At 48.8% G+C, this 27,971-nt stretch overlaps 1 protein-coding gene across 1 annotated transcript; it reads right to left on the bottom strand.

Annotated features, from left to right (window-relative positions):
- Positions 1–99: 99 nt before the first annotated feature.
- SLC7A9 (solute carrier family 7 member 9) lies at positions 100–26,187 on the bottom strand. Its single transcript, XM_042969189.1, has 12 exons — positions 26,092–26,187; positions 24,177–24,324; positions 23,653–23,895; positions 23,156–23,281; positions 22,825–22,924; positions 22,055–22,099; positions 21,474–21,597; positions 19,804–19,907; positions 13,457–13,553; positions 12,229–12,378; positions 1,984–2,158; positions 100–215 (listed from the first exon to the last, which is right to left on the bottom strand). The coding sequence occupies exons 1-12, from the start codon at positions 26,185–26,187 to the stop codon at positions 151–153; spliced, it is 1,473 nt and encodes a 490-aa protein (XP_042825123.1). The 3' UTR covers positions 100–150.
- Positions 26,188–27,971: the final 1,784 nt, after the last annotated feature.

The following is a 27,971-nucleotide window of genomic DNA, read 5'->3' as shown; positions in this document are numbered from 1 at the left end:
AAACATAACAGCGTTATGAACACCTGAATACGTGATTTTTTTTTTTTTTTTTTTTTCCTTGAGGAAGACACCAGGTAGAAATAACCACAAATACCGCTTACACAAATAAATCCGTCGCAGCTTGGACTTGGCTCCGGGAGGCCGGGCTTGCTACTCTGGAGCTTCCTCTGGCGGCACGACCTCCATCAGCATCTGAAGGTGCATGGTGACGGGCTCTGGAGCAAAAGCCAGTCAACAAGTGCGGTCAGAGGGGCGCAGAAATCTGGCTCCCGCCCCCTGGGGCCATGTCCTCTGTTCGATCCGCGCTCAGGGGTCAGGGGCCCGAGGGGGTCAGAACCATCCTGGGAGCCACAGTGGCTCTTCGGAGGTAAGTTACTTCCCGGAAAAGCATTGGGAACCTGCTATCTTATTGCCACCAAACACCGTCCTCTACAGGGAAGATGTGCAGGACTCACTTATGTGTACACATTTAACTACCACTGACCAAGAGTTGAATATGTGGCTGGAAGGCACCGGGCCTGCATCTTGCGTAAAATCCAGATAGTTTCTTCTTTCCACCTCCTCAAGCCCAGCTTCCTACCAGTTTTTGCAGGGAGCGGGTGGAGTTTTCTAAAGCTGAGAGGTAAGCCCTGCTTTGTCCCTGTAGGTTGTAAGTCGTCCTGGCTAGATTCTCTGTCGGGACGATCAGATCTGAATTCATGCTCCGAGGCCTGGGGAAAACGGCTGTCCTCACAGTAACCACCGGACTTGCCTGTCTCTAGTCGTGTGCCTGCAGCCCTCTCTCAGCTTCGGGCTTCGATCAGAGGAAAGAGGTTGTGCGGTGGGGAGAGCTGCTTCCGGAAAGGAAATTGTCCCCGGTAGAAACAATAAAGCCGAATTTTGGGTTTGGTTTCACTGTGTTAATCAACATGAAACAGATTCGCTCTTGCTGTAACACCTATGTCAGGTTTCCCAGGTGAGGCAGTGCCCGGGCTGGGGAGCGGCCCCTGGAAAGTCCAGGGTCAACCTCACCGCCTCGCAGTTGGGTTTTGCTTTCGTACCTCGTACGTCTCCCCGAGTCGCAAGTACGGAAGTAAAACCAGATAGGAGTGCCTGCAGGGACGGCTGTGCTTCCCTGCTTTCCTGCTCGGACAAGCTGAGGGAGAAGGGGCCTGTTTTCGTCACATCTACTCTATGGATACTAGGTGGCTGTTGCATAGACCCGGAGTGAAACTGCACAGCCCAATTCCCCCCCTTCTAGAAACAGTACAGGGAGTGGGGGACCGAGAAAGGGCTGTCAGAGGTAGAGGACCCTTGACTGGGCGAGGGTGCTGGGGGCTGGCTTCCTGTGGTTGAATCTGCAGCACAGGATGTGACGCTGTGAGTGTCCCCCCCCCCGCCCCCCCCAGGTGCGCTGTACGCAGAGGCCCCTTGATGTACTGGGTACCACGACTTTGTTTTTCCAAAGTGAAAGTGGTTAACGTAGCTACGCTTCCTAACAATTGCCCTAAAGCAGCTGAGGGGCCAGGATGGCTGAGTGGTGAGTGAGAGCTGTGGCTCCGGCATTGGAAGGCTCAGGCCCTCGTCCCGACTCTGTCACGTTCTGGGTGTCTCGGGGGGTGCTGCTGAGCCTCAGATGGTGTCTGTGTTTCAGGAGAAAGAAAGTGGGGCTCTGGAGGTTGGATGCACAACGATGTGAATACACTTATCCGTACTGAAGCCTACACTTAAAAACCGTTAGGATGGTCAGTGTTATGTGTACTTTACGGTGGAAAATAAGAAAAGCAGATGGTGATGTCCCTTCCTGCTTGTTACAGTAATTGACGGGGACAAGGGACGAGGCCACGGGTGGACCCCAGAGGTGTCACAATGACAGGGTGAAATTTGCTAGCTGCCTGAGATCCTGCGATAAGAAAGTCGGTAGGACCAGGACAGGTGAGGTGCGGGACGCTGTGCCTGTCTGCGCCTCGCCAACAGCACGACAGTCCCCGTGTTGGTACTTACTTAAGATTTTCTGAGCCCATCCAAACTTATAGTGGACAAAAAGGAAGTAAAATATAAGGCCGCTCAGTATAAATAACACACAGTAGAGATATTCCCACGCGGGTTCGCTGATGATTGGGGCCAAAACCAAAAACACGGAGACGAGAGTCACCAAGATGGGGATGAAAATGGGCACCTGCAGGCGAGACAACATGGAGTCATGATTTGACCACGTGCACTCCTGTCCTTCCCGAAAGTTTTCATTCAAAACAAAACACTGAGTGGGAAAGAATGTAATGAACTCTGTGTGCCCCTCCTCCAATTTCAGTAATTTTAATTCTCCCTCCCCCCACCCCCGGCTCTCCCTGAAAGTTCTCTGCACGCTGGTAGTTGGGTCTGGAGGCAAGAATACTTGGTCGTTGGAACGGTAGCGCTTCCTTTCCTAACACATCATGAGGCCCTTGATGTCTCATTGTCCCACTTCTGAATCGCCAGGGTCAGTCAGTGGCTTCAGGGGCAGGAGAGGAAGCCAGTGCCACTGGGTCTGGATTCCTCCATTTCTCCAGGGAACGGTTTTCTTTTAGTAGGAAATGGTGTTTAGAAACCATAATCTGGGGGGCTGGAGTACTCCTTGATCTTTTACAGAGACAGAACATACTTCTTTTTTCAAGAAAGGGAAAAATTCACAAGTTCACACTGCTATTTCCAATTCAAAGGTAAGATTTCATTTTTTCCTTACTTTAGACTTTCTTTTCTTAACGCTTCTGAAAATCTTGTTTCTTAAATGGCTTTAGCATAGTTACTTGCTTTGTCCTACGACGTGCCTGTAATAAATACGCGAAGTAACTGTACCAGTCCTATATTCAGACCTCTACTGTAAGTAGTGCTATGAAGTGTAAGATGTCCTGTAGTTCTTTTTAACCTCAGAGTATAACCCACAGGGAGATTCACTCAAAATACCGCACTTAGTTTTCCTCCGGGTGCTTTTGTCATTTACTTGTCACAGAGTAAGGTTTCTTTATTTGTTTTCAGTTTTGAGGGATTTTTTTTTCCCTTCTAAATTTTAAAATATTATAACTTAATGAAATAAGCCATACAGAGAAAGACAGACACCATATGTTTTCACTTTTATGGGGATCCTGAGAAACTTAACAGAAACCCATGGGGCAGGGGAAGGAAAGAAAAAAAAAAAAAAGAGGTTAGAGTGGGAGAGAGCCAAAGCGTAAGAGACTCTTAAAAACTGAGAACAGGGGCGCCTGGGTGGCTCAGTCGGTTAAGCGTCTGACTTCGGCTCAGGTCATGATCTCACAGTCTGTGAGTTCAAGCCCCGCATCAGGCTCTGTGCTGACAGCTCAGAGCCTGGAGCCTGTTTCAGATTCTGTGTCTCCCTCTCTCTCTGCCCCTCCCCTGTTCATGCTCTGTCTCTCTCTGTCTCGGAAATAAATAAACGTTGAAAAATTAAAAAAAAAAAACTGAGAACAAACTGAGGGTTGATGGGGGGTGGGAGGGAGGGGAGGGTGGGTGATGGGTATTAAAGAGGGCATTTTTTGGGATGAGCACTGGGTGTTGTATGGAAACCAATTTGACAATAAATTTCATTAAAAAAATAACTTAAAATTTCTTATCGGTTTTGCTTTATTCTTTCTTTCTTTTTTTTTTTTTTTTTTTTTTAAGATTTTAAGTAAGCTCTACGCCCAATGTGAGGCTTGAACTCATGACCCCAAGATCGGGAGTCGCGTGCTCCACTGAGTCAGCCGGGTGCCCCTGACCTATTTCTTTTTGAAAATAAATACACACACACAGAAGTTCAACCATACAGGCACATGTTCATCTTCCACTGCCCCCAGATAAAAGATACCAAACATATAAACGATAGTTTTGCCCTTTGCTTTTTTCTTTTTTTTGAAGTTTATTTATTTTGAGAGAGAGAGTGTGAGTGGAGGAGGGGCAAAGAGGGGGAGAGCGAGAATCCCAAGCAGTCTCCACGATGCCAACACAGAGCCCGACACGTAGCTCGAGATCACGAACTGTGAGATCGTGACCTGAGACTCACCCAGGGGGCGCCTGAGTGGCTCAGTCGGTTGAGCATCCAACTTCAGCTCAAGTCGCGATCTCGAGGTTCGTTGAGTACGAGCCCCGCGTGGGGCCCTGCACTGACAGCTCAGAGCCTGGAGCCTGCTTCAGGTTGTGTATCCCCCTTTCTCTCTGCCCCTCCCCTGCTTGTGCTCGGTGTGTGTCTCTCCCTCTCTCAAAAATAAATAAAAATAAACAACTGAGCCACCCAGGCGCCCCAGCACTTGGCTTTTTTTCTATTAATATGTTGCAGAGATAGGGCCATAGTAATACCATAGTAATACCTAGTAAAAAATACCCATTTTTTACTGCTGCATACCACTCTGCTTCGTGGAGGTGTCAAAATCTATTCAACCGGTCTCCCATTGATTGACTCCTGGGTTGTGCTGAACCTTTTGCCACAGTAAGTAATCTTGTGTATATTTCATATTTTTGCCCATTTCACCTTGGGGTAGATTACTTCAAAATGGGGTGTCCGGGTGAAAAGGTAAGTGCAAATGTGCTATACCACTTGTATGCCAGCAGCCGTGTACAAGCGGGCTGCTCCCCGAGGAGTGTGGCCAGAGTGTGGGGTGTCTGCCCGACTGATGGGCAACCAGAGCTGTGGTCTGCGTTCTCTTACTGGCGGGAGGTGGAGCTGGTTGGGGTTCGTTTGCTTCATCTTTAAGTATCATTGTAGGTGCTCTCTGAACTGTCTTTTCGTATCTGTTGTTTGTTGATATGTTTTGTCCATTTCAGATGTGGGTGATTCCTGTCCCAATCGTAGGAACTCTTTAAATTAAGGGTATCAGCCCCCTTTCTTTTTGTGATACCAGTGCAGGTATTTTCCCCATCTGCTACGTATACGTGTTTTAAAATTCCCTCTCTTTTTTTCAATGCATACATTTTTATTTTGTTCGGGTTTTGTTTGTCCATTTTTCCCTTTTCATTTCTGGATTTTGAGTCCTAGGAAAGTTTTCGCCCATTCTTGGATGACAAAGCAATTTACATAATTTAGATTTTCTTCATGCATAGGCACCATCATGTTTAATATTTAGAACCTTTATATTTCAATATCCTCTTCTCTGTTTTGCTGGCTGTTCATCTTGCTTCTTCAGTGTGACCTTTGTAATCAACTCCTCTAACTCTAGAAAAAAGATCTGATATATCATGGCCTCATTAAATGTCTAAGGGGCGCCTGGATGGCTCATTCGGTTGAGTGTCTGACTTTGGCTCAGGTCATGATCTTGCTTGCGTCCACGGGCTCGAGCCCCACATGGGGCTCTTGTGCTGACAGCTCGGAGCCTGGAGCCTGCTTCAGATTCTGTGTCTCCCTCTCTCTCTGCCCCTCCCCTGCTAGCACTCTGTCTCTCTGTCTCTCAAAATGTTAAAAAAAAAATTTTTTTTTAATGTCTACATTAAAAAACAGTGACATCTTTAGGATACTGATTTTTCCTAACTCAGAACACGTGTGAATTTTCCTTTGTTGAAGTGACCTTTTCCGTCTTTCAGAAGAGGCCTCCCCTCTGAGGTTACGACTAGGCACTCGCGAATTAATGTGTTTGGGGGAATGAAGTGCACTCATAATCTTTTAAGTGGATGCCATTTTTATAAAAAGGCTATTGATTTCAGTGTGTTTATTTTATGTCTCATTACTTGACCATATTTCCGTGTAGTTTTTTCTTTAATCCTTTTGGATTTTCCAGAGGCACGATGTGGTGTCTTGGGAAGGAGGAAGTCCGAGACTTTAGAAAGGCTTTCCTAGCTCTGCCACTCCAAGTTGCCTTCTCGTCTCATTGCCTTGTTACTGTCTTCAAACCGAGCTAAGTGACAGCAGACATGGAAGGAGCCTGTGCCTCACTTCAGCGGGACCTCTGTAGTGTCTGTCACCTTCTCAATTAAAACAGCTGTTAGCATTTTGGCGAAGGGGTGTGTGTGTGTGTGTGTGTGTGTGTGTGTGTTCATGCTAAGGAAATAGTAATAAATTCCTGTTTTTTTATCAGTAATGCATATTGAATCATATCTGGTGAAATCTGTGAGAGGTGATTGTAGGGTTTTCCTCCATAGGTATATTAATATGATGAATTCTATCTACCCATGAACTAGATCCATATTTGATTTTTTTTAAATCTAAGATTTGTTTGAGAGAGAGAGAGCGAGAGAGCATGAGCACCAGCAGTGTAGGGGCAGAGGAAGAGAGAGAGAGACTCCCAAGCAGGTTCTGTGCTGCCCGTGCAAAGCCAGACACGGGGCTCAGTCTCACGAGCCGTGAGACCATGACCTGAGATGAAATCAAGAGTTGGACACTCAATAGACTGAGCCACCCTCCCCCCTTTTAATGTTTATGTATCGAGAGAGAGATTTTCTGATCCTTAGCTGTTCTTGCACAGACATGACTTAGTCATGACATGTTATCTTTTAAAAAAAAAAATTTTTTTTTAACGTTTATTATTGAGAGACAGAGCATGAGCAGGGGAGGGGCAGAGAGGAGGAGACACAGAATCTGAAGTGTGCTCCAGGTTCTGAGCTGTCAGCACAGTGCCCGACGCGGGGCTCAAACTCACAAACCGTGAGATGATGACCTGAGCCGAAGTCAGATGCTTAACCGAATAAGCCACCCAGGCGCCTCATGATATATTATCTTTTTAACGTAATTATGTTCTATTTGTTAAACAGTTTTATTTAAGAATTTTAGGGGCGCCTGTGTGGCTCAGTCAGTTAAGTGTCTGACTTCGGCTCAGGTCATGATCTGGCAGTTTGTAAGTTCGAGCCCTGCATTGGCTCTGTGCTGCCGGCTCGGAGGCTGGAACCTGCTTCAGATTCTGTGTCTCCCTCTCTCTCTGCCCCTCCCCTGCTCACACTCTGTCTCTCAATAATAAATAAACGTTAAAAAAAATTAAAAAAAAATTTTATAGCAGTATTGAAAAGTGATAGATTAGTCTTTGATTAGACTAGTAGATACTAGTAGTAGATACTAGTAGTAGTAGATACTACTAGACTAGTAGACTAGTAGATACTAGTAGACATAGATTAGTCTATGATTTTCTTTTTCCCTTTTTTTTGTGCTAGCTTCGGTATCAGTATTATAGTTGATAGAAATAATTTGAAAAATCAATAAAACAATCTGTAGCTAACCTTTTATTTTTATTTTTAAAGATTTTAAGTAATCTCAGGGCACCTGGGTGGCTCAGTTGGTTAAGTGCCCGCCTTCAGCTCAGGTCACGATCTGACCCTCATGGTTCGTGGGTTCGAGCCCCGCATCGGGCTCTGTGCTGACAGCTCAGAGCCCGGAGCCTGCTTCGGATTCTGTGTCTCCCTCTCTCTCTGCCCTTCCCCCGCTCACACTCTGTCTCTGTCTCTCAAAAATGAATTGACGTTAAAAAAATTTTTAAGATTTTAAGTAATCTCTATACCCAACATGGGGCTTGAACTTACAATCCCAAGATCAAGAGTGCAGGCTGTACTGACAGAGCCAGCCAGGTGCCCCTGTGGGTAACCTTTTAAAAAATGAGGGCACAAACACACAAATAAGAAACAAAAATGGGGAAATAATCTCCAGAACATGGGAATTTTTTTTTAATCATAAAACAAATTTGTACAACTCAGTGTAAATTAATTCAACGAAATGGACAATTTTCTAGGAAAATGTAAAGTTACTAAAACTAACCCCATCAGAATCAGAATTCTCGGGGAAATTCCAAAAACCAGATAATCCAATTAAAAATCTTAAAGTCTTTCATGTTTATTCATTCCTTCTACATTCTCGGTTTTCTTTATTGTTCCTTCTCTTGCTTTTTGAGTTGCCTGTTTTCATGTTTATTGTTGTATTTAATGCAACGAAACTTTCTCAGAGCACCAATCCTAAGATTAGGTCTTATTTTTATTGTCATTTTTAGGAAATTGTGTACTTTCATTTCCTATTTCCTGTTGGGTTGAAAAGTTTAATTTTTAAAGATTACTTTCCTGTGTCATTGCATTATAGATAGAGAATGTGGTTTGCCCTTACTTCTAATTTTTTCAAGGTTTTCTTTGTGGCATCAAAGACTGTCAGTTTTCAGCCCTGTCCCATATGCACTTGAAAAGGTGTGTTTGCTATTTTGGGGCCTCACAGTCTGATATGGTCTCTGACATCTGCCTTGTTCTGCTGTTTAGGGCTTGTCACTTGTACCAGTGCGATGTCTGGGTCTGTCCGGGACTTAAGGGAGACGCGTGAAAAATGTGTTTTAATGTTTATTTTTAGGAGAGAGCATGAGCAGGGGAGGGGCGGAGAGAGAGGGAGACAGAGACTCTGAAGCAGGCTCCAGGCTCCGAGCTGTCAGCCCAGAGCTCAAACCCCCAAGCTGTGAGATCATACTTGGCTGAAGTCAGACGCTTAACTGACTGAGCCACCCAGGCGTCCCTGAAGGGAGCCACTTTAAAGTCTCCTGTGAGGGTGTGTGTCTGTGTCTAGCTGTACTTTCTGAGGTTTCTGCTTCATGAAAATGACTACCGTGTGATCTGGTGACTAGGTTTTCATACCTGTGATCTCTTTATTGTGGATTTTAGCCTTCAGCATCACTGAAGCACTTAGCATTACTGAGGACACTGAAGTGTGCTTTGGGCCTTGGTGCCTGTTTGCTGAGATCACAAATCCTGTTGTCTGTGTTTTCATTTGCTTGGTATGCCTTTGCTGATATCCTTTTAATTTTTTCACAGCTTTGTAAACCTGCCTGAGAAATCTTTTTTTTTAATGTTTATGTATTTTTATTTATTTAAAAAAATTTTTTTTTAACGTTTATTTTTTTTTTATTTTTGAGACAGAGAGAGACAGAGCATGAACAGGGGAGGGTCAGAGAGAGGGAGACACAGAATCTGAAACAGGCTCCAGGCTCTGAGCTGTCAGCACAGAGCCTGATGTGGGGCTTGAACTCACTGACTGCGAGATCATGACCTGAGCCGAAGTCGGCCACTTAACCGACTGAGCCACCCAGGCGCCCCAATGTTTACGTATTTTTAGAGAGAAAAGGCAAGCAGGGGAGGGGGGGGGGGAGAGAGAGAGAGAGAGAGAGAGAGAGAGAGAGAGAGGAAGAGAACATCCCAAGCAGGCTCTGCACTGTCAGCACAGAGCCCGACTCGGATCTTGATCTCAGGAACCGTGAGATCAGGACCTGAGCCAGAATCAAGAGCCGGCCCCTGCCTAAGCCACACAGGCGCTCTCTGAAAAGTCTTTTTCTTTTAATGGTTGATTTAAACTCATTTAAACTGAATAGATTAGCTTATTCATATAACTGACAGGTTTGGGCTCCACATTGTTTTATATTCCTTTATGCAGACTGCTACTTACTGTCAGTTTTCTGCCCTTGAAGAGTGACATTCTGTGGGAAAACTCTCACCTGAGGCCTGTTTCTCTTATTTTAAATGGGGGAAAAATACCACGTATCACAGGAAATGCCAGATTCCCAACCAGTGTCCTCAAATGTAACTAAAACACAGCAAATGCATATAAACACATGCATTACACCAGGAAGTAAACTGCTTTAAAAGTGATTTCCGGGGCGCCTGGGTGGCGCAGTCGGTTAAGCGTCCGACTTCAGCCAGGTCACGATCTCGCGGTCCGTGAGTTCGAGCCCCGCGTCGGGCTCTGGGCTGATGGCTCGGAGCCTGGAGCCTGTTTCCGATTCTGTGTCTCCCTCTCTCTCTGCCCCTCCCCCGTTCATGCTCTGTCTCTCTCTGTCCCAAAAATAAAAAATAAAAAACGTTGAAAAAAAAAAAAATTTAAAAGTGATTTCCTGGTGACCAACCAGTGAATCTGGTTGTTAACAAGTGGTTACCGTTCACACAGTAACACGGTCTCCCAACACCTGAGGGCACGTGATTCTCACTTTTCACTGTGCGCACACACGATTCTGACTTGTGTTGGATTTGGAGCGCAATTTGAAACTTTGCTCACACGTCTTGAAAATATCGTATTACATTTTGGGACTTAAATATTAATTTTCCCACATAGCTAGCAGCTGGAAATGGGACTATTAAGAGATTTATAGATTCTAGAAAGTTTTGGGGTGTTAAAAACTTGTAATAAGCAAAAAAACAAGAGTAACAGCAAACAACCCTAATATGCCTCCTACCAAGAAAATGTTAACCAGGAAGATATTCTGATTTGTTTCAAGTCTTTCTAGAGAGGGTCTCTTACAATATGGTCTGTGTGTGTGTGTGTGTGTGTGTGTGTGTGTGTTTATTTTGGATATAACTTTTGGGATCTATAAATGCTGTTTTTGTTCCGAGAGTTACCATTATAAATAGAAGATATCACACCGTACCCTCCTTACAATCTCTTTGTTCCATATTGTCTATAATAAGCAGTAATGGAATTAGCTAGAGATTCCTCTCTTTCCTCCCCGCGTCTAATTCCAGATGGCACCCCGGGGCAGTCTTGTTGGCGTGATTTCCTTACCCGGCACACTTTCATAGGCTTTCTCTTCCATCTTGCATCAAATTGTCAGGGCTTGATATTAGCATCCCTCTTTTGTCTCCCTGTCTGCCATCACTGAGTCCAGTTCTGGGCCACAAACTTTTTGGTCTCTGAAGCTCGTTCTCTAGGTGGTTCCTCCCAAAGGTCTCATGCAACGGTCCATGCCTTGAGGTGTTTCATATCGGTAACCTTATTCTTCGAGGTCAGTTTGGGTATAAAATCTTTGGCTAATATTTTCTCTCTTTGAACGCCATAAATTGGTTGCTCCACTGTCTCGGGATATGAAGTGTGGCTGATGAGAATTTTGGTGCCCGTATTAATTTCTTTCCTTTGTAAGTGGACTGGGGTGGGGGGAGGAAAGAGGAGGGGGAGTGGACACCCACAGCATGATCTTCTAAAGCTGCAGAGTTCAATCAGAATACATTTCCCGGTTGCCCCTTCTAGTTCTGAGTCGGTAAGTGATGTCCTACGACTTCTGGTATGCTGATTCCAATCCCTTCCTCTCTCGGTCCCCCTTCTATTTTTCCGACCCTAATACACGTTCCTGGAATTACAGTTCTTAAGAATCCTGTTGCTTGGGGCACCTGGGTGGCTCAGTCGGTTAAGCATCCGCCTTTGGCTCAGGTCGTGATCCCACAGTTTGTGAGTCTGAGCCCCCATCAGGCTCTCTGCTGTCAGCACAGAGTCCGCTTCAGATTCTCTGTCTCCCCCTCTCTCTGCCCCTCCCCCACTCTATTGTGTGCCCTCTCTCAAAAATAAATCTAAAACAAATTTTAAAAAAGAATTCTGTTGCTTTTATTTCATTCGTCAGGGACTCCCAACTGTACGTGTGTTAGATCCTTTTCCCCCTACCTCCTTTGTTATTTTCTGTCAAATACCTTTTGTTTGAGGGATTTTGTACAGATGAAAAATCTGTTCCACCAGCAGACAGCCTCTGCTTTGCTGACCTGCCCGTTGCTCTCTTGTGCTATAGTCAATAAACTTCAATCTCCTTTAAAAACAAAAAAAAAAATCTGTTCTACCATCATGATTTTGCTTGCCAGATGACCTGACAGAAGTGGAAATGTCAAATTCCATGTCTCTGCTGACTTCAGAGACTTGGCCACAGGCAAGCTGCAGTGCCAGAAAGACCACCAGGCACACTTCTGAAACAACATCCTAAAGCTAAAGACAGGATCCTGTTCTTGTCCTAGTTACTGAAGTCCTCAGCTTTCCTACCTTGTTTTTTTTTTTTTTTTAACTTTTTTTTTTTTTGAAAGAGAGCACAAGTGGGGGAGGGGGGGGCAGACAGAGAATCTGAAGCAGGCTCCAGGCTCTGAGCTGTCAGCACAGGGCCCGATGTGGGGCTCGAACCCACGAACTGTGAGATCGTGACCTGAGCCGAAGTTGGACACTTCACCGACCGAGCCACCCAGGCGCCGCGCCCCCCCCCCCCACCTTTTTCTTATATCTGCATTTGCTCTTATAAGAATTCAATCGTATTGTTTCCAAAGCAAAACAAAAAGCCCCTAACATAAGCAAAACAAAATAAATTCTTCTTAGACCCACCTCGGGGAGCTGTGCAGGGAGGGAGCCCCAGACAGTTCGCAGATGTGGACTATTAGAGGCTGCCTGCACAGGAACGGGTCTGGGGCCAGAAATCAGGAGCAAACTCCACTCCGGTTGGAAATAGAAAGCATGCCCCTAGATTTTAAAGTGTAGTTACCTCTAATCCGTTTCAAGAAACCAAAGCCACTTGTGACATTTGAGGCAACAAAACTTACCTTGATAGGCCTTTCCAGGTCTTTCTTTGTAAACCTCATGACAACCAATCCCAGAATCGTCAGGCCATAAAACAGCCATGCAGCAAAACTGAAGTAATTGACCAATGAGTTTATGTCACCAGGGATGATATAAATAGTTGCTATGATGCCCTAGTGGAAAAAAGAGTGAATTCTTCGGTCACTTGTACATAAAAACGTGGTCCCTGTCACTTCACAGGAGGCTGAGGAAGCCGTGCTTCCTGTGGATGGAAAGGTCTGCATGACAGAAACCTACATACCCCATATAGGTGGGGTTAAACTAGTCTTTGGCTGTGATGGGTGTTCTCCCCGAGGCCTGATGGAAAGAACTCGGTGAAGTTGCAGTTTCAAGCAGGGGGAGAACAAAACACACATGTGTATCACACCAGATTTCTTTAAAAATTTTTTTTTTGTGATAAGATTTTACTTTTCTGAGTGATCTCTATTCCCACTGTGGAGCTTGAACTCACAACTCCCAGATCAAGAGCCACAGGCTGTACCAGCTGAGCCAGCCAGGCACCTCTCCAGTTTTCTGATACGTTTTCCCACTGGAAAGTCTTTGCCAGGGGAAAGGGCCGGGGGCTGCAACACAGCCTTAGTCTGACTCCGCCCTGCCTTCGGCTGTGTGGCCTAGGCTTTGTGATTTGGGGCCTCTCCTCATCTCCAAACATGTAGGCTTATGGAGAGCAATGTTCTCCATAAGAGGTGGAAGGAGTCTGGCCCCGAGGCTGGGCTTGGATGGTCCATAGAGACCATAGGTACTAGAGACAGTTGCACAGGACCAGGGACTGTCCCCTACTGAGAAACTCCAATCAGAAGATGTCAGAGGGCTTCCTCTACTGCTCAACGATGCCATGCCGTCGAAATTCCTGGGTCATAACAAGAAGCAGTTACCAGGCACCTCATTAAATGCCTTATTCTCCTTCCCTGTAAGCTAGTGGGCTTTGGTATAGTTTGCTAGCAGGGATCCAGACATACAAATGTACCTGTAAGATGCACGGAGGGTACAAGGTTGGAAGAGTCCAACAGTATCTCCTGGATCAACTCAGAAGGAGGAGCAGGCATTGGGTAACTTGTTTCATATACCTGTTTCATGCTGAGGACTAACGGAACCTGGGCCTTTGGAAAACCACTAGGCTTAGCAATACTGATTTACTTCAGGGCCCCTCTGTCTTTAAGGGGGTGTTTTCATGGCGGAATTCATACTTACATAAAAGATGATGGCAGGGGCTGGAGTCAGGCGCCTGACGCTAATGTAGGAGAGCACTTTAAGCATGTGGCCTTCCCGGCCCGCCACGTACACAAGTCTGGAAAAGTGATAATACGGCACCCGTGGATGGGCGTGTAGACTGTCGTGCCATCACTGGGCTTCACTACCGAGGCCACGGAGGAAGGGACTGAATCGGAACCTGGTGCTGTCAGTGGGAGTCGGTCTCTGGGGGTGAGTGAGTTTGGGAGAAGTAGGTGAAGCGGTTAAATGCTCCTGAGAGCAACGCATCCTGGTACCATGGGTCACATGAATGGGGAAGAGCAGGGGGCTGCCCTGGGGGGGAGACTCGACCTGCTCTGTGTCCTCAAAAGTTAGGCAAGAAGCAAATGGAAAAACCAGTCTAGGGGCAGTGGACCCCGGTGCTCAGAGCACCCGACAGAAGCAAACACAGGGGAGCCTGGCACTCCCTAAATCCAAGCTGTACAGAATTTCCATATTTCAAAACCTGAACCAAAACACGTTAAGGGTGGGTCAGCAGACTGCAAACAAGTAGCTTAGAGTCCCCGCCCCCAAGAACTCCTGGTGATTCAGTAATCTGAAAGACGAGGTTTAAAATGTTGAAAAAAGGGGAAATGCCACAAATTTCTAAAAAATACAAAATTACCATAATTTAAGAATCAACAACTGATATACGAGGTGCCAGTGAAAAAATAAATTAGAAACTAGATCTGAGTTACGAAGTGTAGAGAAATGGAAAATGCAGACAGGAAATTAAGAAACAGGAAGAAGCCCAAATATATTAAACGGGGTAAGGCAAACTCAAAGAAGGGCAGAGAGCTTTCATGGAATTGAAAAACAACTTTCAAATTAAATCCAGCTCTAGACAAAAAAAAAAAAAAAAAAAAGCATACCCAGATACAAATATTAGAGTGGAAGGAAAAAACAATTTTTTTTAAGCTTCCGAATTTAAAAGATTAGCTACAAAATTAGGACACGCAAAATCATAACAGACGTGGAATGAGAATCTTTTCGGCGATGAGGGAAATTGGTTTTCAGATTCCTGTGCTGTGCAGCTAAACTACCATTCAAGACGACTGACTTAGTACATGTGTAGGTAAACAATGACTATGGCACATTTTCTGCTCTCCGTTCCTCATCGGAAACTATTAAGAAGTCTACTCCAACAAACAAACAGGGACCGAACTCAGAAGGAGTTGATTGAAGAAGCAACGTTAAGGAAACAGCAGTAAAACACGTTGGTATGTATGTGAGTGACGAGGGAGACAAAGGCAAGAGACCTGTAGCTTCAGTGAAATCTCCTTACAGCTTGCAGCCCACTGATACACACCACCGATAGAAACGTGCAGAGTGTGACCTTCCTCGAGGAACTCGTGGCTGCCTTAGTGCCTTCACGTTGATGTTCGATTAAAGACTAAAAGTAACCTTAAGAGCAGCTAGCCCCTCAAGGTCCTGAAAGCCTTGCTTCCAAATTCCTTCGAAACTTACTTAAAAGTATATAATCAGTCACTCTCACAACCCCGGTGCAGCTCTTTCTGCCTTGGGTCCTGTCCCCGTGCTTTAATAAAATCACCTTTTTGCACCAAACGCGTTTCAAGAATTCTTTCTCAGCCATTTGCTCACGAACCCCATCATAAGTATTGGATTTTTAATTTTTGTCCTGCACGTGGCAGGTTGACAGACGATGTGAAAGGGAGAGCCCTTGCGGAAGAGGGGAGAGAACAGAGAGGCTAGTAGACTCTTAGGTGTTCGAGTTCAATTTGCTGGGTAATTGCTAAAAGAATAGAAATACAACTTCCACCTCAGCAGAAGAAAAAAACGACATTTGATGGATAATCAGGTTATGATTTTTTTTTTAAAGCCAGAAACCCCACGATATTTGGAGATTAGTCCCACTGCAATAGTAATCACGTCAAATGTGACCAGAGGCCGCTGGCCTGGCCCGAGATGCCCCGGGGGGGCTTGTTGAAAGAGACAAGCCAGAGCCCGCCGTTGCCGCCGTGAGTGTGGAAGATACAAGGGTTGGGGGATGTGTTACCAAAAGCAGCATCCTAAAGCTTGCAGCGACCGCAGTATCAGTATCGGACAATACAGAACGTAAGGCAAAAAGAGTTTTCTCTGAAAACGGAAGCCGTCTACCCAGAAACTACAAAAAACAGGAGCCCGTGAGCGAGAGGGCCGAACTTGACAAATCCCCCGAGAGCAGAAGATTCGAACAGTCAAGGCACAAGCTTGATGATGATATAAAAATCGAGACGGCGGGAACACAATACACCTTATTTTGCAGACCCTAGGAAGCATTTATAAAAACTGCAGTAAGCCACAAGGAGAGGCTTAAAGCTTCCGAAGAAGTGAGGTCATAAAGATCCCACACTCTGACTACAATACGATAAAATCGCAAGTCAGGAATACAAAGGCCAAAGGGCCCTGTCTATTAAAAGTACGTATTTGAACTTTGAAAACGACATAAACAGGGCGTCAGATTAGTTCCCAGAACAAGCCAGTGAAACTGGGAATAAAGGAGTCGCCAGATGGAAGGAGACAGACAGGTGGCTCTGTGACCTCACGCTGTAAACCCCTCAGTGTTTACAGCCCTCCGTAAATTCCAAGTGCTCAGAAAGCAAGCAGGACTTTTGGAACTGGAGACCATCATTGCAAGTGTGGCCGGAAGGCTGAGCAGGCAAGGAGGAGTGGAGCACTGACATGGGAGCACTGGTTCTCCCCAGTGTTGTGTGGCCGGAGCTGGAAGCGTCTGCACGTGGTGATAGCCCAGGACAGGGCCCATGGTGATATGGAGTGAACCCGGCATGCTGGGAATAGCGGTATCATTCAAATCAGTAGGGGAAAGGACGGACTATCAACAGGATCTGGGACAACAGGTAGAGGTTGGGGGCGGGGGGAGGAGTGAGATTTATGCCTCATATCAAAATACATTCCAGATTGATCAAAGAGCTAAAGTAAAATGCTGGAAGAAAACACGGGTAGGTGTTGAAAGGCGAAAAGTTTGTCTATGTGAGATAGGAAACTCAGAAACCAGGAAGCAAAAATCTTAGATTTGACCCCACAATAAATTCTCTCCAACAGAATTCAATACAGCACGAGTCCCAGGCCACCCCCAAGCTGCACAGGCACATGAATGATACAGAATTAACTCAAAATGGATCATAAACCTAAATGTGAGGGCTACGCCTATAGACTATAGAACTTCTAGGGTAAAGCAAAAGAAAAAATCTTTGTGACTTTGGGTTGCGCAAAGGCTCTTAGATATGGCAACAAAAGCGTGACACATGAACGGTACAAACTGGGCTTTGTCAAAGTTAAAAACGTGCATTTCAAAAACACCATTAAGAAAGAGAAGTTGGGGAGCCTGGGTGGCTCAGTGGGTTAAGCGTTGGACTTTTGATTTCAGCTCAGGTTATGATCCCACAGTTTGTGAGATCCAACCTTCCATAGGGCTCTGTGCTGACAGTGCGGAGCCTGCTTGGGGTTCTCCCTCTCTCTCCCTCTGCCCCTGCCTCTCCCCAGCTCATGTGCATGGGTGTGCGCGCGCTCTCTCTCTCTCTCAAAATAAACATTAAAAAAAATGACAAGCCACAGACTGGGAGAAAATAGAGTAAGTCAGATACCTGATAAAGGACTTGTATCCATAATATATAAAGAATTCTTACAACTCAATAAGATGACAAATGGCCCAATTTAAAAAGTGTACAAAAGGGGCACCTGAGTGGCTCGGTTAGTTAAGCGTCCGACATCAGCTCAGGTCATGATCTCACAGTTTGTGGGTTTGAGCCCCATGTCGGGCTCTGTGCTGACAGCTCAGAGCCTGGAGCCTGCTTCGGATTCTGTGTCTCCCTCTCTCTCTGCCCCTTCCCCACTCACAATCTGTCACTGTCTCTCTCAAAAATAAACAAACACTGAAAACATTATAAAAAATAAAAATTGGACAAAAGATTTGAATAGATTTTTCATCAGAAGATACATGAATGGCTAATCACATAAAAAGATGCTCAGTACCATTAGTAATTAAAGAAATGCAGTTAAAACCACGACATAACTAATATCCACTAAAAAGACTGTAATTAAAAAGATAACACCAAGTGTTAGTGAGGATGTAGAGAAACTGGAATGCTCATGTATTGCTAATAGAAATCAAAATGAAACAACCAACTTGGAAAACAGTTAAGCCATTTCTGTACAAGTTGATCGCGGATCTACTATACGAGCCCGCAGTTCTAGTCCTGGGAATCTAAGAGAAATGAAAACATATGTCCGCACAAACCCACGTGTGAATTCATAGCAGCACTGTTCATGATAGCCCAGACTCGAAGCAACGCAAACCTCCATCTACCTGTGAATGGATAAACAAAATGTGGTATATCCAGACAGTGGCAGAGGATTCCGCAGGTGAAAGGAACGAGCAGGTATATGCTATGCCATGGATGAACCTCAAAACTAATATGCTGAGTGAAAGAAAGCCAGATGCAAACGGCATATTGTATCACGCCATTTAAGTGAACTGTCTAGAAAATACAAGGTTATAGACACAGGAGCCGGTCAGTGGTAGTCTAGGGCTGGAGGTGGGAGCAGGGATTAACGGTAATTAGGCTGGAGTGAACTTTTGGTGTGATGGAAATGTTCTAGAATTGAACTGTGAGGACATTTGCACAGCTTAATAAATGTACTAAAATCATTGAATTGTGTAATTACAAAGTGAGTTTATGGGATTTAAACCTCAGTGGAGCTACTGAAATTATGTTTCTAAATATTAGCAGCAAACTAGTTTATGGTATTTAAACCTCAGTAGAGCTACTGAAATTATGTGTCTCAATATTAGCAGCAAACTCTCAGAAACTGAAAAAAAAATTTTAAATACTATTTACAAGAGCACAAAAAATGAAATATTTTGAGGTGAATTGGAAAGAATATATGCAAAAGCCACATACTCTCAAAACTACTCAAAAACTATTCAAACAACTGTATTTGAAAAAAATTAAGACCTGGGGCGCCTGGGTGGCTCAGTCGGTTGGGCGACTGACTTCGGCTCAGGTCATGATCTCACAGTCCGTGAGTTCGAGCCCCGCATCGGGCTCTGTGCTGACAGCTTGGAGCTTGTTTCAGATTGTGTGTCTCCCTCTCTCTCTGACCCTCCCCCGTTCGTGCTCTGTCTATGTCTCAAAAATAAATAAACGTCAAATAAAAAAAAAATTAAAAAAAAAAAAAAGAAAAAAATTAAGACCTAAATAAAGGGAGCGGGTCCTTGCCCCTAGATTAAGAAAAATCAATACCATTAAAATGGCAGCCCTCTCCAAACTGATCTGCAGGTTCCACGCAGCCCTGATCAAAGTCCTTGAGGGCCTTTTTGTAGAAATTGACAAGTAGATTCTAAAACTCCTATAGAAATGTAAAGAATCCAGAAGAGCCGAACGCTTTTGAAGAACGAATGTTGCTGGACCAGCACAACCCGTGCTTTGGCGGCGGCTTCAGAAGAAAGATTTTGTGGCATAGAGTGTGTAAGCACAGAAACTTTGGCGATTCCACTCTCAGGAAATCTATCCATTCAGAACACTGGACACTGGGGCAGAGACGTGTTCCAGAATGTTCCCTGCGTCAGTGTTTGTGACCACCACCCCTGCTCGGCCGGTGAGCCAAGGTTAAGTCGTGCCACGTCGCAAAATGGAATACAACAGCGCTGTTAACTGTCTCTAGGCCAGGAGGGTCCAGGGGGGTCCAGGGGATTGGCAGGGGCTGGTGAGCTATGCCTGCTTTGTGTGGATACAGTTTGGGCAGAACGGAACCCCAGCTCTTAGCCTTCGAGCTACACTGGCAGAGTTGAGTAGTGACAAAGGTGGCCTGAAAGCCTAAGCTGGGACTACCTGATCTAGGTTATGTGTATGTTCACATGGGAAGATGTTCAAGAAATATTTTTAGGTAAAAGACGGGGCGAGGTGAAAAGTAGCCCCAGCGTGCCTGTCACCCTGTGTCCCCAAACTGCCTTGTGAAGTTGGCAACATTTCTCCCCACCGACAAGGAAGCCAGGGCCTCGCTTCAGTGGGGCCACCGGGTCCAGCGCCAGTGTGCAAGCTCGGCCAAGCTTTTTGCTCCCTTTCTAGGACTTTGGGTTTTCTTTTCTCTTTTTTTCTTTTTTTTTAAAGCTTCTACTCAAATTCCAGTTAGACTTTGTGTTTTCTGTTATGCCATGATGTGTTAGCCTGGCAGAGCCCTAAGGACTTTCACCCTGGGTCTTGTTTTCCTCAAGTGTGGAATGGGCCCTGCTGCCACCACCAACCCCCCCCCCCCACCACCCCAGGGTGAGTGCTGGGGTCCCCTACCTGCCTGCCGTAAAGCAAGTCCCGTTGGCGGCACCGATGGTGGAAAAGGCCACGAACAGCGGAACCACCCAAGAGGCCGGGTAGAGAACGCGGTCGCCGAACGTCTGCAGAGAGAAGCAGAGGAGTCCTGAGGTCTCGCACAGCCCCCAGGAGCCATGGGTCCCAAGGAAGCTGCTGGGCTCTCCCCGGGGGGGGGGGGGGGCAGGCCCCCACCCCTGGGTGGGCACTGGCTCTGAATCCCTCCGGGAGAGGAGAAAGTAGAGAACCTCTCCGGAAGAAAACGACTTATTCTTCCCCACCCCCACCTCCTGAACTGTAGCGGAGCTGATGACACTCCATCCTTGGCCCTCCGTCCGTCATGTGCAAGTTTTCTGGGTGATCTCCGGGGCTACACGTTCCCGGTAACCTACATCCCTTAGAAATGCCTGCCAAGGGGGCGCCTGGGTGGTTCAGTCGGTTAAGCGTCTGACTTCAGCTCAGGTCACGATCTCGCGGTCCGTGAGTTCGAGCCCCGCGTCGGGCTCTGGGCTGATGGCTCGGAGCCTGGAGCCTGCTTCTGATTCTGTGTCTCCCTCTCTCTCTGCCCCTCCCCCGTTCATGCTCTGTCTCTCTCTGTCTCAAAAATAAATAAACGTTAAAAAAAATTAAAAAAAAAAAAAAAAAAAAAAGAAATGCCTGCCAAGGTTGGGATGGGAGGAGACTTGTTTTGCCCTCCCAGGACTCTGTTAGAACACGGTCTTTCCCCTTCCTGGTGCACAGGTGGTGCCACAAGGTTGTCATGAAAGGTTGGCTGGCAACTGGGTGCATGCTAGCCCTTTGATCTCACTCCAGTGCCCTTCTGCGCATCCCCTCGCTCTATCAAATCTGTGGACCAAGGCCCAGACTTTGCAGAGAATAACTGCGCAGAGCCTTGATCAACCTCTGCCGGATTCCCCTGTCAGGAAGTTATCCTGAATAGAACGCTGTGTAAACTGTATGGAGTCAGCTCTTTGTTTTGGGATGCTTTACTGTCCCCCACCGTTTGACGCTGAGTAACAGAAGTCTCCTCTCCACTCCTCCCTGTCCTAATTCTTCGTCCCAGTTTCTTTCCAACACCGTGGCCCCTCACCGACGTCAAGGGGTCAAGGAATTGACCGCCTTGCTCAGCAAGACCCTGTCTCCTCAGCCACCTGTCCTGGTGGTCAGTGACCTCATCATAACCACGATGGCGTCTCTCCCTGCTCCCTGTCTCCTGTTTCCAGTTCATTTCCTGTCCCACCCCAGCTCCACAAGGTCTCAAGCATGTGGGGCCCTCCCCACCTTTTCTGCGGACCCTCACACCCATCCCCCTTGTCATCGAGACCCTCCTTGACCAGCTTAACTTGCAGTCTGTTGTTCTGATTCCCTCCTTCCATCCCTCCCTTGTGCTTTCTCACGCACATGTGTGTCTGTCAAAACCCCAACCCCGGGGAAATCCGGCCCTGCTCCACCTGCCCTCAGTGCGTGTGCCCAGGTCACAGACAGAAGCTTCCACCTGCCGGCGGCCTTCCATGGCATTGGGTCTTTGCTGCTGTCCCTAACAGCTATCCCTCCCTCTGCCCATGTCCTAGATGATTATTTCCCTCATCTCGAGCGGGTATCTCAGCTTCCCACAGACCCTAGCACCCTCCCCACAGATTCCGGGTCCTCACCACGGCCACCGCCTGGGACTGCAGGAGCTCGGTAGGAGTCATCACGGTGAAGTAGGAAATGTTCATGAGGATGTAGCAGCCTGTCACCAGTGGGATCCCGATGATGATGGCCAAGGGCAGGTTTCTGGGGGGGGGGGGGCAGGGACCCAGGGTCAGACGGAGCATCCCGTGACAGCCTCACAAGTCTGTTGTCTCTGTCCAGTCCTTTCTTCCCACCCACCCAGCTGGCCGTCCACTTCTCCCTGCGGTGGGCTGGGGTCACTGCTGCCTCCGGAGGCCCACCCACAAGCAGGGGCTGTGGGACGTGACATTTTCAAATGAGAAAGAACCCTCCCGCTCTCAGACTCCAGGGTGGGGAGGTCGAACTGTTCATAGAGCAAAATAAGCCCAGGATAAAGTTGGGGTTCATTCATCCTCTCTGCTACGATTCCACTTTCCCACAGCAAAACCGAGCTCTGACGAGCGGATATACATGAGCTTATAAGGAACAATTCGCAGTATGGAAGGGGGTCCACTCGGTGCTTGGGGAAGGGAAACGTGCTTACTGGCCCACCGTCTCCCGCCTGACTCAGTTCTCCTACCTGAAAGGGTTCCTAAGTTCCTCTGTGATGTAATTGAGTTGATTCCTAGAGAAAGAAAAGGCACACAAGTAACATAACTTCAACTTCCTTTGCTAAGGTTGTGAAACACAAAGTAAAGGTTGGCCTCATTGAAGACCCTCCACCACAGAGAAAATTCTCCTGCAGGAATCCAGGATAATGTCATTTGGAGAAAGCCCCACGATGGTGGGGCTCCCAACGTCTGCACGTCTGTCAGTGATAAGTCTTTGCCCTCTGTGGGAATCATGGGAGTTTTCAAGAATTATTGGGGAGGCACGAGTCCCCAGGCTGCTTTGAAAAACCGTCAGTGTCACTGTCTAGAAGGAGAATGAAATCTGCTTTGCACGAGGGAAGGAGCAGCGTCCTGGGGGGCCACGCTTCTTCCTCACAGAACATAAACGGAATCTCGTCGACTACACCTAGTATTTCCCAGGGTGCAATGGAAGTGCCTCTGAGAACCGGTGCCTCATCGAGTGCCTGGGCAGCTCTGACGGCCTCCAATTCGGCCGAGCCTGTCTGTGTCCACTGAAGCTTCTAGCTCAGGCCTGCTGCGGGGCTGGGAAAAGGTTCGGGGTTTCAGCGTCCGTGGGGTCCGAGGAGAACAGAAGCGGGGGGGGTGGGTGATGAACCAAATGGAGACGTGGAGGTGAACTTTAGGGTCCCCCCCGCAAGCCCGAGGAAGGGGAGGTCCTTGCCTTCCTTGGTTTCAGCATCGTACCTGAGAAATCCCAACCAGATGGGGGGCACCTTACCATCCATCGTACGCCCAGAGTCCATTATAAAATGCCAGACTGATGGCTCCCACAGACAGTTTTGTGCCCTCAAAAGAATTCTCAAAATTCCTTGTGTTCCCTGTAATTAAGTCAGACAGTGGATTGTGGGTGTCAGAGGACCACACTGGGATCCCGCATCATCTCCGTGTGACAGAAGGACAGGAATTGTGGCCTCAGGTTATCAGACAGACTCTGAAAAGCAGAGAAACCACAGATGCTTCCTGCTGAACTCCTGCCAGGCTTTCTGAGACACAGGCCTCAGAGCACAACCTCCGAGTGGCACCCACCCTCCCCTCCAGCCGCCGGTCACCTTGGGCCAGGAGGACCAGCCCGCTGATGATGATGATGGCCACGATCACCAGCTTGGCCCCCGTGAACACGTTCTGGACGTAGCTCCCCAGCCGCACGCTCAGCGAGTTCACCGTGGTGATGAGCACTGGAAGGGGCCAGAGTGGGGGCGATGTCGTGCAGCCCTGGGCTCAGCACCTCCCTCCTTTCCCGGGGGCCTGAGAGGGTCTCCTGCCCCCGATCCTGTCCTCTCCACTGCCTCATTCATCAGGTGTGCCCGGCGAGGACCCCTGAGTCCCACGACATGGAGAAGCAGCCAGTCCCCAGGTGAGTGCTGCCTTGAGGGACAGACTACCGCCAGGGCTTTGGGCCCCCACCAGACCCTGCCCTGCTTCTCGCCAGTGCCTCCAGGCCCACCGGCCTTCTTCTGGGCATGGTGGAGCCGAGGCCTGTCTCCCCACGTCCCCTGTGCCAGGTCTTTCCTGACCCCAGCCCGGAGCGTCACACTCGGGTACTCACGGATGGCAGCGGCAGCCAGGCATTTCACGACAACCGGAGGGGGATTGCAGCCCGAATAGAAGGGCGCACAGACATACTCCGAAAAGCTGAGGCAGATGATGGCAAAGGATGTGGGCTTTATGACAAACAGGCTGGTCCAGGAGAAGAGGTAGGCAGGGATGGGCCCGAAGGCCTCCATCAGGTAAGGGTACTCGCCCCCCGACTTGGTGATCATCGTGCCAAGCTCTGCAAAGCACAGGGCACCTGGAACACAGAGAGGGGGTCCCCTCAGGCCCCTGGTGAGGAGTGGCCCTGGTCACCCCCTCCCTCTGGGCCACGCCCACGCGGGCCACCGTGGCCCTCTCCGCAGACCGCCCTGAGTTCTGGCCATTGCTCATTCCAGAGCAAGCCCAATTTGCACCTGGTTGCCCGCGGGCGTCGAAAGGAACCCCTGGCAACAGCAAGGCCAGGACACAGATTGTGCTCACACAGCCCGCCCCCACCTTCCACAGGGAGAGCTCGCCAGGGAGGGGCGTCTTTGTTACCCAGTGTTGCGAGGACCCCACAGGCCGCCCATATGATGAGACAGGGCCCCACGGTTTCCGTGTTGCTGAGCACAGACTTGGGGGAGATGAAGATCCCAGAGCCGATGATGGTGCCCACGATGATGCAGATGCCGCTGAGCAGGCCCACCTTGGATGTGGGGGAGGGGGGGCATTAGTGCCACCACCCAGGATGCCGCGCGGCCCGCAGACAGCAGCCCTCAGCCCTCTCCACCCTCCCCTCCCTCAGCGCAGCCGGCGCAGCCCAGGTGAAGGCGCTTCTGGCCTGTGCTGTTGCAGCAAAACACCAGGCTTCACTTACATCAGGTCCATGCATCCTCACCACGGCCTCATGACCCCATTTGACAGGGGAGAAAATAGAGGCACAGAAAGGTCACGTGACTGTCCAGGGATCTACAGCCAGAGTGGGTAGGTTCCAGTCTCCCAACCTCTACTCTTAGTGACAAAGGGGCCCAGACGGTGAAGGCTGATTTAGCAAACAGTGAAATCAGGGCTGGGGGTCCTGACCAGGGGCCCTGGCCTCTCGGGAGCAGAGGTGGGGACAGGCGGGAGAAACCCAGGCCTCTAGGCGCAGAAACATCTGGGGGCTGTGAACTTTCTCTGATGCCGTTTTGCAGGGTATGAGCTTCCTAGCGACAAGCCCCGCCTCGGACACGTCCCGTGGAATCCCATTCCTATGAAATTTAAGAACAGGCAAAACTAACCTATGGGAATAGAAACTCAGGGCTGGGGTGGGGAGTCCACCTGGAAAGGGGCAAGAGGGAGCTTTCTAGGGTGAGGGGTTTGTCAATACCCATCAGACTGAACACTGAAGATCTGCACGTCACGTACGGAATTACGCGGGTTGAGTCCAATGAACACGGAAGCCCCCGGCCACGGTTTGCCAGCAAGGGTCACACGCAGTCGGGGAGGGGCCCGGGAGCAGGGTCAGCTCCTGTGTTGGCCTCGGGGCCGGGGTGCACTAGCGGGTTAGTCTCGGCTTTTCTCCCCTAATGGCCCATGTGGCTGACCAGCCCAGAGGCCCTCAGCGTTCACCCCGAAGCCGCCTGAGTTTAGGAATGACTTGAGGACCACCTGGAGTTAGTTCTGTGCTGTTCGGTGGGCAGGAACATGCATTAGCCACTCCTAGGGACCCCAGCTCCCAGGCCAACCCACAGTCAAGTGGTGCTGTCCCCCAAATCCCTCCTCCATCCCCTCTGCCATCAGGCACGGGAGCTCTCGGAGGCTCCGCCCAGAGCTCAGGCCACTAGTTGGGCCCTCGAAGCCATTCTGATCTTGTTCTGGAACTCTCCTTCCTCATCCTGTGAGTTTGAAGCTGTCCTTCCACACCCATCCACCTGCATCGAGCTCCGTTCTGTCTCACTCCCCCCTCCCCACAAAGCATCCCTTCCCTGCAGCTCAATTACCAGCCCCATGTGACACTGACCCCCTCTAGGGCGCAGGCACCTCCAATTCCAGCCATTACTACATACATTCCGTCTCAGAGGGCTCATCCACGTCAGACCCACGTCACACTCACCACCCCTGCTAGACTCACTGAAGCAGAATGAGTTTCCCATTACTGAAGGAATACGAGGGACACACAAGGGGCAGATTCTTGGTAAAGACACTATAGAGGGGATCCCAACATCAGAAGGTCCTGTCTGACCACCCCCCCGCCCCGAGGCCATCGGTCTGGGCAAACACCAGCCCCTCCAGGTACTCGCCAGGCACACAGAAGCACATGCGTTAACCTCGCAAAAAAATGCTAAGTTCACTGGCCAGAGGGAAAGAGGTGCATCCAAAGAACTGCTCACTTAGAGATGTGCTTTACAACGCACATCAGTGGGGACTTCACCGGGGCCCCTCCTTGCTGCCCTTGGCCTGGGAAGGGCCGGTGCCCAGGGACCAACCTTACCTCCTTCTGGAGACTCGTGGTCTTCGGTTCCTTACTCTGGATACTCCGGATGGACTTCTCATCTTCTCTCCGATTCCTCAGGCTTGTCTCCTCCATGTTCCCCTCCTGCCAGTTCTAGGACAGCTGCAAGGAGGGCATGGGCCTCGACTCAGCAGATGCTGTAGTGGACAGGATGCAGACACGGGCTCAGCGAGGGCTCTCCTTCTCAGCCCGCCGGGCCCGTGGGGCCTGACTCCAAAAGCAGATGAGTAGCTACTGTTTTAGGGTAGACTTGCTCAGTCCCAGGGTTAACAACCCATCCCGACCGCTGTTGATGCTGCGGGGAAGGGGGGTCCCGGGCTCTTTTCCAAGGCCCCCCGCCCCCACCGATCAGCTCCTGCTCGTCAGCAACGATGCACTCGAAAGTCATTCTACCTCCACCTTCTTTTTTTCCAAAAGTAAAAAGAAGTATTTTAGAACATACTGGAATACACTCAGTGGCATCAATGGCGAGGAATGACCGCTTTCCTCGTAGTTGTTGCCCAAGAGTAGAGGTGCCTGGGGCAGGCCAAGGGGATGCTTTTCATTGAGTGAGACCGGGCACGGAATGCTGAGGAGATTCGGCTCGAGGCTCACTAGCTGGCGGTCATTTCCTGTCCCCTTTCTCTAAATAAAGTCCCTCTCAGCCTCTGGCCAGGAGAGTAGCGAACCTTCCCATCGCCCTTCAGCCTTACCTTCCTGACCTCGCGGAGTCCAGGAGCCGCCCAGCGAGGCTGGCGGCTGCGTCTGCACTGTCGCGCCCTAGGAATGGCCATGTCTTGTGCCCAGGAGTGGAGGAAGCCAGAAGGTACAGAGGTCAACGAAGGTAATTATTAAACACATTTTTTTTTTTTTTTTTTTTTTTTAAGCAATGAAGCTTGGACACAGCACACAAAAAGGGGAGGGTCAGGCAAGCCAGTTTCTGTGCACAAATGTTTTTGTGTTGTTCATTTATGTCTAGAACATTGTTTTTGTCCTTAACCAGATTCCCCCAAATCAGCAACATCCTATAAGGACAACTCCCTCCGAAGACTGGCATCTGAGGGGATAAACTTTGGAACCAAGTCTTTTATTGCCTTAATGGGCTGTATTTACAACCCAGGTCAGGCGGCACAAAGAGGAACCGCCGTGCGTGTCACTTGCTGGGCTGGGCAGGGCGGGTGCTTTCCTCCCATCTGCTTCTGGCCAAGCCCGGAGGAGGAGGGGGCAGGTCTTTCCCACTCACGTTTGGCAGTGACCGGGTTCCGGCACCCCTGGAGCTGCAGAAGAGTTTGCCAGAATGTGGACCCAGCCCTGAGGCCTCCCGCAGGCACCTGCTGTCTGCATGTGCAGCTCCAACACCGGGACTGTTCCACTTGGTGGTACTGCTGCTCAGGTGGCCCAGTCTGCGTGCCCCTGCCCGTGGAGCAGTAAGGGGATCCACTGTGTGGCCCTTACCCGATGGGGAAACTGAGGCCCCAGAGATAATGGAGTGCATGAAGGCCACAGAGGTCCGGCTCACTCAGAGAAGGAACAGAGGTGCCTCAGATGTGCTCAGGGGGCTGGGGACAGACCCACCCTCCCCACGAAGGCTGACTCAGGTGGCAGCTCTAATCCCTTGTCTCAGATAAGTTTTTTCTTTGGATGGAGGAGCCCAGCCTGGAGCATTGTGCTGTTATCATGACCACATCCTTCCGGTTGTTTTGCTTTGGAGTAAACACGACAGCATCCCCGATATCCAGAAGAGACCAAGGGTCAACAAGAAACAGCAGGGCAAGCCACGGGTGGCCACACTTCCGGGCAGGCAGATTTCTCAGAGTTGTCACTTGAAGGCATCTGGAGAATGTGGGGACCCTCGCTGTCTCAGAGTCAGGGTCCCACGC

Source organism: Panthera tigris, chromosome E2 (assembly GCF_018350195.1).
Source record: "Panthera tigris isolate Pti1 chromosome E2, P.tigris_Pti1_mat1.1, whole genome shotgun sequence".
NCBI classification, from domain to species: domain Eukaryota; kingdom Metazoa; phylum Chordata; class Mammalia; order Carnivora; family Felidae; genus Panthera; species Panthera tigris.
This window is presented reverse-complemented; position numbering and strand designations above follow the sequence as displayed.

Coding starts and splice junctions, on each gene's coding strand:
- SLC7A9 (XM_042969189.1), bottom strand. CDS start 26,187: ATGGAGGAGACAAGCCTGAGGAATCGGAGAGAAGATGAGAAGTCCATC. Junction 24,325..26,091: donor CCACGAGTCTCCAGAAGGAG/GTAAGGTTGGTC, acceptor CCCACATCCAAG/GTGGGCCTGCTCAGCGGCAT. Junction 23,282..23,652: donor CCTGGCTGCCGCTGCCATCC/GTGAGTACCCGA, acceptor GGCCCCTTCCAG/TGCTCATCACCACGGTGAAC.